Here is a 16490-nt window from a genome sequence, read left to right as displayed (position 1 = left end):
TAGGGCGGCGGGATTCTTTCGTGTGTGGGGGTGGAGCCGCCACGCTGTGCTTTCCTGGAGCGTGGGAGGCGGGATTTGGGGCGGGGCCGCAATTGTGGGCGGGATCCCAAGAAGGACGAGGGCGGGGCCGGAGCCGGCGCGGGAGATCAGGGCGGGGTCGGGTCCGCTGTCTAGTTGCTTTTTCCAGGCATGGCTCCGCGCTGTTGGCGCTGGTGGCCCTGGACGGCATGGCCTCGGACCCGGCCGCCTCCTTCCGAAAGCCCCCAGAGTAGGAGCAGGGCACCTGTAGGGCTGAATGGGAGCGCGGGGAGGCCTGCGAGCGCTAAGTATAGGAGTAAGAGCCGAGCTGGTTCAGGGCTGGAGAGGGGAGAGAGAGGGGACCAGGGGCGAGACTGGAGGGGTCCACTCATGCAGATGAGATGGGGGTGGTGTACAGGGGCAGGTGGCGGCCTGTGCGGTAATATGTGAGGCTCCTGGGGTGAGTCAGGGGTCAACAAAAGTGAGAAGGGGAGACCATGATGTCCACAGAAGTGAGAAGGAGTGAATGGGGGGTGATAAGGAGGTCTGTGGGGCGAGAGGGAAGTCTGAGGCGAAACAGGGGCCTCTATGGGCAATAGAGGGCTCTGTGGAGAGAGAGGTAAGAAGAGGTAAAATGGGGCCTTGTGGGGAGATCCACAGGGGCGATATGGGGTCTCTTGGAAGGATGTGGTATTCTAGCTGGGTGGGTTGGGAACCCGGTGAGAAAAATTAAGAAGTGCTGAGCAGGGAAACTTCAGGGGTGATGGGGATTGTCGAGTAGGCCATCTTCAGCGGCATGGTAAGTTCATGGGTGAGATGAGGGCTCTGGATGGAGACACAGCCTTTGGGAATTCAGATGAAGTAAGGGACCCTGCAAACGCCAAAGCTTTGAGGAAAGAGAGAAGGAGTGCACAGATGAGGGTGAAGCCTGGGAAACCCCGTTTTCTGTTGGACACTGAAGTTGGGGCTTGGGATGGGGAGGGAGTCTTTTTTTTTAATTTTTAAAATTTTATTTATTTTATTTTATTTCTTTATGGCTGTGTTGGGTCTTCGTTGCTGAGTGCAGGCTTTCTCTAAGTCGCGGCTGGTGGGGGCTACTCTTCACTGCGGTGCGCGGGCTTCTCATTGCTGGGGCTTCTCTTGTTGCGGAGCACGGGCTCTAGGAGCACAGGCTTCAGTAGCTGTGGCCCGTGGGCATCAGTAGTTGTGGCTCGTGGGCTGTAGAGCGCAGGCTCAGTAGTTGTGGCGCACAGGCTTAGCTGCTCTGCAGCATGTGGGATCTTCCCAGACCAGGGCTCGAACCCGCGTCCCCTGCATTGGCAGGCGGATTCTTAACCACTGTACCACCAGGGAAGTCCCGGGAGGGAGTCTTGAACTGACCTTCCTCCCCGGTCCCCCCTGCCCTAGGCTTCCGCCAGCAGTTCTCCACACAGGAGCAGACCCCCCAGATCTGTGTGGTGGGCAGTGGCCCAGCTGGCTTTTACACCGCCCAACACCTGCTAAAGGTAAGCCGCTTCCTCCTGGTTCCTTTTCCCATGATTCACCTGCTGCTCCAATCCTAAGGGCAAGCTCCACTCCTTTGGGTTTTAAAAGCACTCCTGGGTCCCTGAAGGGGAAGGGGCTCCCAGCCCATCTAGACGGGACATTTCCTGCATGCTTTGTCACCTGGGGCTCCCCACTCTAGGTCCTCAGCTAGAAGAGAAGTGTGTTTGCCTCATGGGTGATGGTCAGGGGTCTGTGGCAGACGGTCGGCTATGCCTTCTTGGCCAAGTACTCCAGGGAGCTTATGCAGACCTGCGTGATGACTTTGTTCTGCCCCTCGTCTTCCCTTCTTTCTCCTCTGTCTCCACTCTGTCCCGAACATCCTGCATCTTGAGGCCACCCCCTCTGCTCAGGGATTTCTGTAACTTTAGGCCCCTCACTGCACTCTCCTCGCCAATAGCTCCAGCCCTCCCCATGCCATGCTGGTCTTCCAGCGTGCTCTCCACCCTCCATTCCACGCCTTCCCCCCACCCCATGGCCGGGGTCTCAAGGTTTATAGTATTAGCCTTGGTGGGCAGGGCCCCAAGGTTGCTGGTCACCCTTGAAACCTCGGCAGACCTTGGCGGGAGGGAGGAGGGAGGGAGAATCATGGGTTGGTGTTGAGTTGGTGGCGGTGGGGTGGGGTGGGGGAGGGGTGCGGGAGACCTAGGCTGACTGAGACGTAGGACGATGACCTTGCTGTGGAGAGAGAGGAGAAAGGATGAATATGTTAATTACATGCACACACACACACACATATGCAGATATTAATACTTAAAAAGTAGGGCGATCAACCTGCTCAGCTTGCCCAGGATGTAAGGCTTTCAGTGTTAAACTGGGAGGGTCTTGGGGAGGCCAGGATGAGTCGGTCACCCTGCCAAAAAGTGACCTAAGCACGGCTTCCAAGCAGCACAGGGGAGAGAGCTAATTACGATGAAGTGACCAGCGTGAGCCCAGTTGGGTGGGGTCAGTCAGAAAGTGCTTCCTGGAGAAGTGAGTTGAAGGTGGTCTCAGGCTCTGGAGAGGGCCTCCCGCACGGGCGCTGGCAGGAAGACCAGGGATCTCCCAGGGGCTGGGGAGGTCCTGGAGGGCTCTGTGTAAGGGGCACTGTGCGAGCGGAGCCTGAAGTTTGGAGAGGGAGGCGGGTAGGCCTCCCAGGCAGGATTCTCAATGTCCCCAGTGTGAACAAAGGCTCTGGCCTGCACATACTTTCCCTGGGGGGGGTGCTGGGGGATGGGCACCGAGGCCAGTTACAGGCTGGTCCTGGCCCACTGGGAGCTCCAAGCGACTGGCTGTGCTCCCGCGGCAGGGACACGCGCAGCACACTTGGGACAGTGGCACTTAGCCGAGTCAGGCACCGTGTGTACAGCGTCTCATCGCATCCCCAAGACAAGTTGCGAAGCAGGTGGCACGACTGTTGCTTCACAGATGAGAACTGAGCGAGGCTGCCCAAGGCCCCACCTCTGAGCAGGGAAGGCCTGGGTTCTGAGCGTGGGCACTCCGATGGCAGAGGCTGCTCTTAAGCTCCACGCTGGGCCATTCAGTAACCAACCACTGGACACTGACATGATCCAGGCACAGCTTGGCACTGGGAACATGGGTGCGAGCAGGACAGACGTGGTCCCCATGCTCAAGGACCTGACAGTCTACTGTGGGGGGTTGTGGAGTGGTGGGAGGAGGGTTTATGCGGTATTCTGGGGCTCTGATGTGGGGGGGCGCGTGTACAGGAGGGGTACCTAACCCGCCTGGAGGAGGTGACGTCCAGATTACTGTCTCAAGGACAGAAGGACAAGCCCGGTGGGGCAGGGGAATGGGTAAGAGGCCAGAGGGCCCCAGGCACAGAGAACCGTGTGACAAAGACCCAGAGGAAAGAGAATGCGGGTTTGGGGACCGTTGAGTTCAGGAAGGTGGGCGTGTGCAGTGAGGGTGGAGGGGTGAGAGCAGAGGCTGGAGGAGGTAGGCGGGCCCAGATCCTTGTGGCTGGGAAGCCACTGACCAGCTTGGACTCATGCAGTTTCTCTTGGTGCTGTCCCCCCGCTTCCCTCCATCAGAGACCTCTGGGGCACTTGTGAAAATACACATTTCTGGGCCTAGTTCCCACCTAATCAAACTGTGTCTGGGGCCCAGGAATCAACATTTGAAAACAACCCCCTGCCTGCTGCTATAGGTGGTTGGCTTCAGTGAAGGGTTTTAGGCAAGGGACTGAAAGCACCCCGTTTTTGATCTGGTGCCCTCTCTCTGCCTGCAGAGCGAGAGGCAGGGCTAGTGGCCGAAAGAGCGGTGGGGAGGATGGGGGTCTGATTGGACAGGGTAGAGGGGAGTCAGGGAGGAGCCCCAGCTTCTGACCCCGGAGCAGAGGGGGAGAGGTTTGGGGGAGGGGAGGACTGACTTTCATCCCAATGGGTGTGAGGTGTCAGGGGTGAGCTGTTCAGGGGGTCTCAGGCTTGGTGGGGGGTCTGGGCAGAAGAGAGAGAGTAGAATGTCATCAGTAAGTCCACGGGAATTTGAGGTCACAGGAGGGAGCGGATGACAATTCCCCAGGGAATGTGTACGGGGGCAAGGGAAGGGGGTGTCTCAGATTGGAAGAACCTCAGAGAATATTCTTGTTAGAGGGGGGACGGAGAAATAGGGGCCTGGAAAAGAACAGCCAGAGGGACAGCCAGGGACCTGTGAGAGCTAGGGAGGAGGGGCATCCTGGAAGATGAGGCCAGTCCTGTGAGAGAACCAGTAAATAGGTCCAGCGGGTTGAGCCTTATGGAGGTGGCCTTGGAGAGAGCGCTGTGAGCTGGAGGGAAGGCTCCACAGCTGGAAAGAAGGGAAGATAAGATGGAAAGGCGGATAGCGTCCGGTATCGACCTCCAGGCTCAGCAGTTTGAACTTTGTCCCGCGGCAGGACAGCCAGGGAAGGTTTGTGAGCAAGGTGGTGTGACGGTAATGACAGCTTTTGATTGAACACCCACAGCAGGTCACTCCCTGGGCTAAGGGTGTAGGCTTTGCTCATTTCATCCAGAAGCCCACGCCGGAAGGAATGTTCTGTGGTCCAGTAAGGAACATTCCAGCGGCACAGAGTCAGATAGCAGTGGGGCTGGGTTGGCCCCGCGGCTGTTGACTCCAGAGCTGCAGCTCTTCAAGGGCACAGCGACGTCAGCGGGGCTTGAGGGGGGTGGGGAGAGTCGGGAGGCACGATGGGCGCGTGGAGGGCCGGGACTTGGGTGCAGGCAGTGGGATGTGGACAGAGGCAAGGAGCTGAGCGGGAGGCTTTGTTGGGCTGAGGGCTGCTGGAGGGCAGGAGCTCATTTGCCTCGAGTCCCACTGAATCGGGAGTGTGGAATCGCGCCACAGCCTGATCGGGCACAAGGCAGGGTAGTGTCACCCACGGGAGCCCCAACTGCTTGACCCTGAGCCTGCTTGTGGCCCAGAGTCTCACCGTCCTGGCCTCCGGGATGTTTCCCAACAACCCTGAGGGGCGTGTCATCTGTCCCGGTTTACAGAGGAAGAGACTGAGCCCCAGGCGGACGCTGGGACTTGCCGGGGCCACGCGCTGTTTGGTGGCAGAGCTACACCACACTTGTCTGCCCGACCCCCAAACCTGAGCCTTCCCCACGGCCCCTCTGGGTGCCCCGGGGTGGGGGGCAGGCAATGTGGAACCGACATACGAGTGAGATTGTTTTTTCTAAGACTAGGAGTAGGGCCACTTCCATCCCCTCTGCTCCCCTCATGCCGCAGCTGTGCCTCTAAGTCTCTGTCCTGCTGGTCCGCTTTCCAACAGGATGGTCTCGGAGGCTAGAGCTGAAGCAGGTGTGAGTTTCCAAGGGTGGTTCTCAGGTCATCTGTGGGCTGGGCATTTCTAGAAGTGTCCGCGGGTTCTAGGGCAGGGCTGTGTGTCACGTCTGACCCAAGTAGACAAAGAAGCTCCCCTGATATGACTCCAGTGGAGGGAGAGCTGCCATCTTCCTTGGTTGGCCAGAGTTCTCGCCATCTCAGTGGGCTGGCAGTCCTTGAAGTCTGGCCTTGGCTGCCTGGCCCTGTGCTGCCCACTCCTCTAGCCCGGCTCTCTAGGCAGATGGGGAGTTGTGGGCCTTTCTCTCTCCTTGCAGAGGGTCAAGGCCATCTTGTTAGCCCACTGAGCTGGGCTCTCCTGCTTTGTCCTGGGAAGGGCAGGACCCACAGGGGCCCCCCTCGGCCCCACAGCCATTGCCTTCTCCCCCAGCACCACTCCCGGGCCCACGTGGACATCTACGAGAAGCAGCTGGTGCCCTTCGGCCTGGTGCGCTTTGGCGTGGCGCCCGACCACCCCGAGGTGAAGGTGGGTCTCTCTGGGCTCAGAGCAGGGCTTTGGAGACTTTGGTTGAGGTGAGGAGGGAAGGGAGGCTCCCTGACTGCATGGAATGACCCCAGGCCCTCTGGGGGGATGCCATCCCGGACATTGTGGGGTGAGGGTGGCATAGCCACGGGCCCTGGAGCTGCCCCACCCTCTAACCCCTCCCACTCCGGGCCCTGGCAGAATGTCATCAACACTTTTACCCGGACGGCCCACTCTGACCGCTGTGCCTTCCACGGCAACGTGGTGGTGGGCAGGGATGTGACCGTGCAGGAGCTGCGGGACGCCTACCACGCCGTGGTGCTGGTGAGCGCAGACGGGGAGGGGGCAGGGCCGCCGCAGTGGTTGGTGGCAGCGGGTGGAAGACCTAGGGGTGAGGGCCACGGCAGAGGCTGTGGAGGAGGAGCCGGAAGGAGGCCACTGGGAGCCCGGCGGGGGCTGCCTGGCCCCTTAGCCGCTGCTGAGGCCTCTGGGTCTTTCCTCAGAGCTACGGGGCGGAGGACCATCGGGGCCTGGAGATCCCCGGAGAGGAGCTGCCGGGCGTGCTCTCAGCCCGGGCCTTTGTGGGCTGGTACAATGGGCTTCCTGAGAACCGGAAGGTGAGTTTGGGGAGCGCTCCCCCGGCCTCTTCCTCCCCACTCCTCCACCGGGGCCAGGGGCAGCTCTTGGCTGCCGCAGCCAAGAGCTGCGGAAGAGGGAGCCACAGGCCTGGGAAGCGCGCAGTGAGATGAGATGTGAAACATCAGGCTGGCCAAGGGGCGAGGCCCCTGGGAAGAGGGGGCGCCAGATCGGGGTGGAGGGACCTGAGCTGAAGCTCTGGGCGGGTGGACTTTCCGAGAGTAGGGGAGCCTGAGGGTGCGGCCGGGGACTGGGCGTGAGGCTGAGATTAGCCTGACTGGGGCCGAAGTTAGGGGACCCCTATCCAGACCTCTGTCCTCCAGCTGGCGCCGGACCTGAGCTGTGACACGGCCGTGGTTCTGGGGCAGGGGAATGTGGCTCTGGATGTGGCCCGGATCCTGCTGACGCCACCTGAGTACCTGGAGGTGAGTGGGTAGGTCAAGGGCCGGAGAGGTGGAGTGGGGGTCACACCAAGGAGAGGGTGCCCCTGTCTGCAGGGTTTGGGCCTCGTGCCTCCACGCTGAGCCTCTGTTTCCCCTTGGTGCTGGGCAGAGGCCTTCTAGAAGGCAGCCCGTGAGCTTCGTCTCATACCATTTCCCCCTTCACATTCTGCAGCTACATAGGCTTTTTTTTTTTTTCCGCTGTACGCGGGCCTCTCACTGCTGTGGCCTCTCCCGTTGCGGAGCACAGGCTCCGGACGCGCAGGCTCAGCGGCCATGGCTCACGGGCCCAGCCGCTCCGCAGCATGTGGGATCTTCCCGGACCGGGGCACGAACCCGCGTCCCCTGCATCGGCAGGAGGACTCTCAACCACTGCGCCACCAGGGAAGCCCCCATAGGCTTTTTTTTTTTTTTTTTTTTTTTGCAGTATGTGGGCCTCTCACTGTTGTGGCCTCTCCCATTGCGGAGCACAGGCTCCGGACGCGCAGGCTCAGCGGCCATGGCTCACGGGCCCAGCCGCTCCGCAGCATGTGGGATCTTCCCGGACCGGGGCACGAACCCGCGTCCCCTGCATCGGCAGGCGGACTCTCAACCACTGCGCCACCAGGGAAGCCCCCCCATAGGCTTTTTTTAAAAAAAGTTTTCAGTATACACACACCATTCCTCTTGCTCAGAACCCTCTCAGCTCCCCTCCTGCCCGTTAACCTGTTTGCATCTTTTAGTTCTTGGTTCAGTTCTCCCTTCCTCCAGGAAGCCTCCATGGACCTGAATAGGTCCATTTCCCTGTAATACTCTCCTCCCATAGACTTGGCTACTTCTGTTTCAAAGCATGTTGTCACCACTGCGATTTTATACTTTTTATTGAATATTCGATAAGTCTCTCTCTCCACCAGATCAGAAGCTCTGTGAAGGCCAGTACCACGTCTCTTTTGCTCAACATTGACACCCCCCCATCCATGCCCTTTGCACAGTGCCTGGCACGTGGTAAACACTCAGTAAACACTTGTTGAATGAAGAGCGTGGGCCTGGTTTGCTACTAATTGGAGCCATTCGCAGAATTGGCAGCAGTGCTCCATCCGGCCACCGGGGGGATGGGCAGCGGTGCCACTTCAGGCTGCCAACCTTCTCACCACCCAGCCAATGGAGAGGTCCCCCTTCTGCTGTCAGTGTCCAACGACTTTAAGGTCCTCCTTTTGTGCCAGAAAACGGATATCACGGAGGCTGCCCTGGGGGCACTGAGACAGAGTCAGGTGAAGACGGTGTGGATAGTGGGCCGACGTGGACCCCTGCAAGTGGCCTTCACCATTAAGGTGCTGGGGCCTGAGGGAGAGGGGCCAGGGTCCCAAGTAGATGGTCTGCTCCTTGGGGGGTGTGGCAGGGCAGAGCTGCCTGGGGTGGAAGAGGGAGAGCCAGGCAGGGCCCCCCCTGGGGCCCAGTGCCTTCCGTGCTGGTGGGAGCTGGTGGTGTCTCCCACCTGGGCTGGGCTCTGGGGTGGGCTCAGGAGTGGACAGCGCTCTGGGCCTGACTCCTCCCCCACTCCCCGCCCACACCACCAAGGAGCTTCGGGAGATGATTCAGTTACCAGGAACTCGGCCCATTTTGGATCCTGCGGATTTCTTGGGCCTTCAGGACAGAATCAAGGGTGAGGGGCCCTGGCCCGGCCCCCCGGCTCACTAGGGAGGGGATGGTCTAGGTCAGAGAGGGCTCGGGAGAGGGCATTAGGGGAGAGGGCTGTAACCCGGACGCCGCCCTGAGATGCTCTGTGTTGCTAACAGAGGTCCCTCGCCCGAGGAAGCGGCTGGTGGAACTACTGCTTCGAGCAGCCACGGAGAAGCCAGGGGTGGCGGAGGCTGCCCGCCGGGCATCGGCCTCCCGCGCCTGGGGCCTCCGCTTTTTCCGAAGCCCTCAGCAGGTGCTGCCCTCGCCAGATGGGCGGCGAGCGGCAGGCATCCGCCTGGCAGTCACCAGACTGGAGGTGAGTCTCCTGTTACCCAAAGACACCCCCATTCTCAAATCTCCCCAGCCCCAGCCTGGTGCTTCCCACCCTCTCCCCACAGGGTGTTGGTGAGGCCACCCGGGCAGTGCCCACTGGAGCCGTGGAGGACCTCCCCTGTGGGCTGGTACTGAGCAGCATTGGTTATAAGAGCTGCCCCATCGACCCCAGTGTGCCCTTTGACCCCAAACTCGGGGTCATCCCCAATATGGAGGGCCGGGTTGTGGATGTGCCAGGTGAGAGGGTGCAGTGGGGGGCAGGGAGGCTGGCGTCTCCCGGGGCCATTCACATTCATTCATTCATCTGGTGACATGCATTGAGAACCTGCTCTGAGCCAGGCCCTGTCCCAAGACCCTGGCCCTGCCCCAGCCTCCTCCTGGCCCTAGAGGAAGCTCCCAGTCTAGCTGAGATGCCCACACATGTGTCTGTTTATTAAGTCATTCAGTTTACTGAGGCCTGCTCTGGGCTAGGCCTAGTGCTGGGACTGGAGATGAAGCAGCAGCCCCTTGGCCTCAGCGAGCTTCCAGCCTGATTTCATATCCACAGACCTGTCTAGTCATTCATTAATTCGTTCAGTGTTTACTGAGAGCCTGTTGAAACAAGGTGGGCAGGACCCAGCTCCTACAGGGAGCTCCTGGTCTACAGGGACACTGAGGTGTAAGGGGGATGGCATGGTAAATACAGGTTGGGAAGCATTGAGGGCAGTGGGCCAGCGGCCAGAGTGGGCCCAGCTGATGGATGCTGGGAGGCCGTGGGGTGTATGGAGGCGTGCGTACATGTGTGTGTGCTGAGGCCCAGGCTTGCCAGGGGTGTCCAGCCAACTCCCCATTCCTTACCCCTTTGTTACCCCTCTCCAAGGCCTCTACTGCAGCGGCTGGGTGAAGCGCGGGCCCACAGGTGTCATCACCACTACCATGACTGACAGCTTCGTCACCGGCCAGATTCTGCTGCAGGACCTGAAAGCGGGGCTGCTGCCGTCTGGCCCCAGGCCTGGCTATGCGGCCATCAAGGCCCTGCTCGGCCGCCGAGGTCTGGGCCCCGTGTGAGCTCCTGGGAGGTGGGGTGGGGGTTCCCTGGGCCTTTCACTGTCTGGAAGGGGGCTGCTCTGGGCTGGGGTAGAGGAGGAGGTGAAAGCAGTGACCCGTCTTCCCTCTGCCGCAGGGGTCTGGCCTGTTTCTTTCTCGGACTGGGAGAAGCTGGATGCTGAGGAGGTGTCCCGGGGCCAGGGTGCGGGGAAGCCCAGGGAGAAGCTGCTGGATCCTCAGGAGATGCTGCGGCTGCTGGGACGCTGAGACCAGATCCCAGGCAGGCACGGAGGGGAGGAGTGCTGTGCGGGGGAGAGGGATCGGGGTCAGTCTGAGCAGGACTCTGCACCACAGCTGCATCGCCTGGCCGTCCTGGCGTGGGGCCTTGGCTGCCCCTTTGCCAGGGGCCTCTGAGCACTTCCTCGTGCCAGAAAGTCGCTCTTGCCACTGTGGGTAACTCTCAGCAAGGAGATAACCTTAGTTAGGGATGGGTGCAGGTGCAGGCTGACCTTCCTCCCTCCTGCCTATCTCCTGCTGGACTTTGGAGGGTCACCAGGTCGGAAATATGCTGGAAATAAAACACCTGCAACCGAGGGACGGTGGTTGATGTGCGACTTCTTCTGGGGCCCGGGGTCACCTTCCAGCTGCAGCTCCCCTCCAGTCACCAGGTGGCGCTGCAGAGCCAGCTCCCTGTTCAGGGGCCTCCTGGGGGCTTGAGGGGTTTTGGCAGCCAGTGCTGGCACCCACCGTCTTTTTCTCAGCTTGGTCCTGCTGCGGCAGCCGACCTGCCTTCTGCCCACACGGCAGGCACCTTGCCTGCTCTGCTGGCCCTACTGCTGGGTCCCCTCCCTGGTTAGTCCCCAGTACGACCCAAACAAGAACAGAGAGAGCTGGGCAGCAGCTTGCCCCATCTGCTCCCTGTGGCCCCTCTGTCTGGGGCGGGTCCCCCACTCTGTCCTTCCCGCCTTTGTTGGTTTCCAGCCAGACTGACAAGACTTGAAAAAATAGTACCTCAATGTCCGTAGCCTGTTCTCCGTCTTTTACACCAGGCCCCAAGATGCTGGCCTCACTTTATAGACAGGGGGCTTCTCGGAATTAACCGGCCCAAGGTCACACACCCAGTGAGCTTCGGGCTCGAACCCGGGGTTCCGGGCAGCCTGTTTTCTCCGAGGTTGCACTTGGTCCCGAGTGTCCTGTCGGGTCTGGGGACACAGCCGTGGAGAGGGGAGAAGGGACGCGAGGGCGGGCAACAAGAGTCCTAGAACAGCACGGGAGTGGGCGGCGGGGAGGCCGGCCGGGGCGGGCCGGGGCGGGGCGGAGGCTGCGGGCCCCGGTGGGGCGGGCCCGCGCGGGTGGCGGCGGCGGCAAGCGCTCCGCCACAGCCGGTCGGCGAACCCTGGAAGCCTGGGCGCGGCGCGCTGCCCAGCCCGGGACGGAGCCGGGCGCCGAGCGGGCCACTAGAGGGGCCCGGGGGGCGGGCCCGGTCCAGCGCGCCAGGCCGCGCCACGGGCACCGGCCCCGCGGCGCCCTAGCTCAGGCGCCCGCCGGGCTAGGACAGCACGCGCCAGCGCACTGAACCGAGGCGCGGGGACATGCAGCGCGCGGGAGGCGGCCGGCGCGGGCTCTGGGCGCGGGCGCAGCGCCCCTTCCCCCCGGTGAGTGGCGGGCGCCGGGCCGGGGGCGCCAACTTCGCCGCCAACTTGGGGCTGGGCTCAGGCGCCGCGCGGGCAAGGACAGCGGAGACAGATGGCGCGGCACCGGGGAGAGTCTGGTGGACGCAGGGAACCCCAGGAAGGGGGCGCCGGGGGACCGGGACCCTCGGGGACCGGGCCTGGGGTTTGGACCCGGGCGGGCGGAGAAGAGGTGAGGAAGAGGCCGAGGTGACAGGCGCGCGGCGGGCGCGAGGGAAGGGCGCGGGCGAGGCGCCCAAGACGTTCGTCTCCTGGGTCGCCGAGCCCTCCAGGTCTTTCGCCCGGCACCGCGGCACCGCAGGGGAGGGTGCGGTGTGGGGACGTGGGAGTCTAGGCTGCGGGCCCCACAACTGTTGCTGCTGGAAGCCGGGCGGGGGCTGGGGAGCGGGGCTGGGGAGCGGGGCTGGGAGCTGGGGCCGTGGCTGGGTTCGGCCAGAGCGGAGGGGGCTGGAGAGGGCACGGAGCAGAGAGGACGAAAGGGGGCTGTCGGTGGCTCCAGGAGCCCGGCCCCCTGCTCCCGGAGGTCTGCTGAGCACCTACCGCGCGCATCTGCCTTCACACTCCCGCCCCTTCACCGGCTGTAAGTCCCCCAGGTCCTCCCCTCCCAGCTCTTCCTTCGGTAGAGCGCTCCCTCCTCTGACCTCAGGAAATCAGCGTGGGCTTCACCGGGTGGTGGGCTCTTCCCAAATGCTGGACCCGCGCCCGGCGGACCCTGGCTCCGAGGAGGGGAAAGGAAGGGTGGGCGAAGAGGACCTGGGAGAGCCGAGAGCCTGGGTGCGCTGGGCCCTGGCTGCCCCACCGACGTGTTGCTCTGGTCCCCCGGGGCTTCGATCAGGATCCCCGACGGCGGGGAAGGGGAGCCACTGAGCCTCCTGCGGCAGAAGGCGGTTCGTGCCAGGCCTAGGTGGGCAGGGCGAGGTCCAAACGAAGGCAAAAGCACCCAGTGGCCAGAAAATCGCCAAGGGTGCGTCCCACGACCCATCCCAAGGTCCTGCTGGGTGAGCGAAGGGGGAATTCCCGCGGGGCCCTGAGGCTCACCCCACTTGTCCTACTGCTCACCCGTCGGGACTTGGGGCCCAGTCCCCAGTCCTCTGACAGTGGCACTGCCCCGGCTCGATCCGACCCGGGCTATGGAGAAACTGAGGAAAGGAACTTGGGCGGCGGGAGCTCGTCTGCTCAGTCTCAGAGCCCGTCTAGTTTCTTTCTGGCTGCGCCAGTCCGTTTCCAACCTGCTCCTAAACCCCGTTAGGAATTCAAAGAGGAGCGTGAAGGGGACTGGGTAGGTCGGGAACCGGACTCCTGGGTTCTCCCTAGGGCAGGGCTGGGCTGGTACCCGCCTACAGCCCCGCCTGCCAAGCGAACTCGGCGCCCCCCACCCGCGGGGCTTGGGCTGGCGACCCAGCTTGGGGCAGTGGGGATGGGGACCTGGGAGCCGGGACCCCCTCAGAGGGTAGCAGCGAGGCGGGGGGCGCGGAGTGCGTGGTGCCCAGTTTGGCCGCCAGGAGGCGTGGCGCGGGTCCCCGCGCCCGGAGTTGCCGCCGCTGCTGCCGCCGCATCGCGAGTGTCCTTGAGCCGCAGGTGACGGTGGCCCTCGCCGCTCGCGCCCCCTCCTCCCGCGGGGGGAGCCCGATGCCACGTTCCCTATGAATTATTTATCGCTGGCCTAAAAATACCCAGAACTTCACAGCCCGAGTGTAAGAGATTCCCCCGGGGGTTCCGGGAGGAATCAGCTGGGGGGGGCGGGTTCGTCTTGGAGGAGGGAGACCTCGGTGACCGCGCCAGTGGGGGCAAGGTGGAGGGGTGGTCTTCTCCCCTGGCGCCTGGGTTCAGGTCTTAGCTCTGCAAAATGGAGGGAGGGAAACCCGACGGCAAAGCTGAGGCCGCTCACTCGGAGGGCAGTGGATCCAGAGGAGCCGCGCAGCCGGGGTCCCTGGGCGCCCGGGAAACAGCGCGGTTGGTGGGCGGCCATCAGATGTCTGGGGTGTGAGTGCGCGTGCACGTCCATGTGCGGGAGCCTGCCTGGGATTGGGGGAGCAGGGGGAAGAGAAGAGCCCTAAGCTCGTGGAGGTGCTCAGGCCGTTCAAGGTGATGCTGAGTGTCCCGGAAGTGTCACCATTGCCACTCTCCTCCGGGCTTTTGGGGGGTCCGGGAGTTCATCAAATATTAACAGCACGTTTGTGAAAGGTGCGACGGCAAGTGGGTGGGCAGAGGTCCTTAAGACCACAGTCCAGTATGAGGCAGGGGCATCATGGAGTGGGCAAATTCCTGCAACAGGGGGCAAGATGATGAGGGAGACATCGCAGAGGCATAGCCAGGAGCTCCCCAACCTGGGGGTGGGGGCTGGGGGCGGGGGAGAAGTGCAACTGGCTTACCAGACCCAGACCCTCTGTCTTCTCACCTGTGTTTCCAGAGCCGCCAGGCACTAAGGCAGGTGCTCTGTGGCAGAGGGATTTAGGTGGGGCTCTGAAAATTCTGGAATTTGTCCTGTAGACAAGAGAGAGGCAGTGGGAAGAGGACATTGTAACCTGAGGGAACAGCAGAGCAAAGGCCTGGAGATGCTGACAGCAGGAGCTGTCTGGCCACCAGACCTGAGGGAGTGTGGGGTGCATGGAGGGGAGGACAGTTGGGGTGTGTGGGGCTCTGTCCATGGGACCCAGGTGTCTGGACTTCATTTGTGGGCACTAGGGAGCAGCTGTGCTCTTAGAGGAGGGGTGCAGTGGCCAGAGGACTGTTTCAGGCCAGTGGGGCAGGCGGGGGTGGGTGGATGGGAGGCGGAGAGGTGGGAGGCCAGGGGGAGGCAAGTGGGAAATTGGACGAGGCCAGGGCTCGGGGATGACCTCCTGCCTTGCGGGGGAGGCTGGATGCCTCGTGGTGCTGGGACCCTGGAGCCTGGATCTGCCCATTGCTGTTTGAAGCTCAGAGACTGGCCTGATTGGGGCCCCTCCCTCCAGGAGCATTCGGCAATCCCTCCTCATCTCCAGTCCTGGAGGACACCTTCCCAGCACAGAGAGTTTCTAGGGGCAGTCCCCCCTCAGAGCTGAGGGAGGACCTGGGTCCTTCATCTAGAGTCACGTGGTCCAAAAGAAACAAAGTGAGAGCCACATGTAGGCACATTAGAAAAAGGAAAAAGAAAAGTGAAATGAATTCTAACACTATATTGTTTAACTCAATGTAGCTAAAATATTTCTTCAACGTGTAATCCATATAAAAATATTAGTGAGAGATTTTCTTTTTGTAATACAAAGTCTTCACCCTCCAGCGTGCACACTTCACAGCGTACCTCAGTTTGGACAAGCCACATTTAAGTGCCCAGTAGTCATACGTGACTGGTGGCTGCCGTATTTGACGGCGCGGTTCTAGAGCTCAGAGCTGGGAGGCATAAGTGGGGGAAGCTTCGGGCTTCCCAGAGGATGGGGAACCTACAGAGGTGGGCAGAGATGAGCACAGAGAGGAATTGCAAAGGAAGAAATGAGCCCGACAGTGCCCTTTGCAGGTGTGATTTGAAATCCCTCATTGGAGGTAGTGGTGGGCATGGCACGCTTAGGTTCCCACCCTAGAATCACATGCCCCCAGGCTGATGTTCTAAGTCAGTGTACTGGGAAACCATACACAGGGGGAGATTTCAAGGGCACAAAAATGAGCACAGTGTGCCCTCCCCTGCCCCAAATCCTGTCTTCTCATTTTGAAATGAAACCAAGCCCAGCCTGGTCACCATTTGGCTCTCCCCTGTTCAGAAGTTTCACTGGGGATGTCATGGAGATGGAGAGGGTGGCAAAGCTGTGGCCGATGGCCAGCTGGGAGGGAGAGCTGTATCCGTGGGCACCACTCACTGGTGTGGCTGTTTGTCCAAAAGCAATGATGTTTGTTTCACAGGGATACACGTCAGGCCCTTGGGGTAGGTTAAAAAATCCCTCACACCAGCGATGGCCTAGGGTGGCAGGTCATGCGTGAGATACCCCGAGCCCTGAACGAATCAGTGGTGACACACTCCTGCTGTGGAAGAGCTGCTACTAATTGAGGCCACAGAGGGTAGAGTAGGGGCATCCGGTGCCCAGGAGGAGGGGGCTTTGTGCCAAGTAGGATTATGAAGAGCAGGGCCCTTGAGGATGTTAGATTCAGTTTAGGATGGAGAAGGAGAGAGTGTGTGTGTGTGTGTGTGTGTGTGTGTGTGTGTATGTGTGTGTTACAAGAGCTGCCTTCCTTTACCTGGCTGTGGGGCTGTCACCTATAGGATAAGGATACTGATAACAGTGGGTAGCCCTCCCACTGCTGTGAAGTAGGTCCTGTGATTACTGCAGGCAAGAAATCATGGCTCAGAGAGACTAAGCAACTTCCCCAAGATCACACAGTTAGTAAGTGGCAGAACTGGGACTTGAACTCAGGTCTCTCTGACTCATATCCATGCACTTGGTACCAGGTTAGCATTTTTTTTAAAAATAAATTTATTTATTTATTTTTGGCTGAGTTGGGTCTTCGTTGCTGCACCCGGGCTTTCTCTAGTTGTGGCGAGCGGGGGCTGCTCTTTGTTGCAGTGTGCGGGCTTCTCATTGCAGTGGCTTCTCTTGTTGCGGAGCACAGGCTCTAGGCGCATAGGCTTCAGTAGTTGTGGCACGTGGGCTCAGAAGTTGTGACTCACAGGCTCTAGAGCGCAGGCTCAGTAGTTGTGGTGCACGGGCTTAGTTGCTCCGCGGCATGTGGGATCTTCCCTGACCAGGGCTTGAACCTGTGTCCCCTGCATTGGCAGGCATACTCCCAAGCACTGCGCCACCAGGGAAGTCCCACCAGATTAGCATTTGCTGTGAACCTTCCTGGGCAGAACCCAGATGGATGAGTTTCCAAAGGTCTGGCCTTTCTAGCCAAGCC

At 61.1% G+C, this 16490-nt stretch overlaps 2 protein-coding genes across 5 annotated transcripts; one reads left to right on the top strand and one right to left on the bottom strand.

Annotated features, from left to right (window-relative positions):
* The first annotated feature begins 149 nt into the window (after positions 1-149).
* FDXR (ferredoxin reductase) lies at positions 150-10527 on the top strand. Of its 4 annotated transcripts, XM_059998570.1 has the most exons (13): positions 163-268; positions 860-978; positions 1452-1523; positions 5750-5845; positions 6044-6166; positions 6346-6459; positions 6802-6903; positions 8121-8228; positions 8476-8560; positions 8694-8893; positions 8976-9147; positions 9770-9940; positions 10073-10527. In XM_059998570.1, the coding sequence occupies exons 1-13, from the start codon at positions 190-192 to the stop codon at positions 10201-10203; spliced, it is 1572 nt and encodes a 523-aa protein (XP_059854553.1). In that variant the 5' UTR covers positions 163-189; the 3' UTR covers positions 10204-10527. The 4 variants fall into 4 exon arrangements, with proteins under 4 accessions (XP_059854552.1, XP_059854554.1, XP_059854551.1 ...); XM_059998569.1 differs by lacking the exon at positions 860-978 and having other exon boundaries at positions 150-268; positions 1426-1523; XM_059998571.2 differs by lacking the exon at positions 860-978 and having other exon boundaries at positions 156-268; positions 1426-1523; positions 5637-5845.
* A 958-nt stretch (positions 10528-11485) lies between these two features.
* LOC138413900 (uncharacterized) lies at positions 11486-13183 on the bottom strand. The gene is made up of 4 exons (XM_069540116.1): positions 12969-13183; positions 12427-12499; positions 12269-12339; positions 11486-12074 (listed from the first exon to the last, which is right to left on the bottom strand). The coding sequence occupies exons 1-4, from the start codon at positions 13181-13183 to the stop codon at positions 11486-11488; spliced, it is 948 nt and encodes a 315-aa protein (XP_069396217.1).
* Positions 13184-16490: the final 3307 nt, after the last annotated feature.

This window comes from Delphinus delphis, chromosome 19, assembly GCF_949987515.2.
Source record: "Delphinus delphis chromosome 19, mDelDel1.2, whole genome shotgun sequence".
Classification (NCBI taxonomy): domain Eukaryota; kingdom Metazoa; phylum Chordata; class Mammalia; order Artiodactyla; family Delphinidae; genus Delphinus; species Delphinus delphis.
This window is presented reverse-complemented; position numbering and strand designations above follow the sequence as displayed.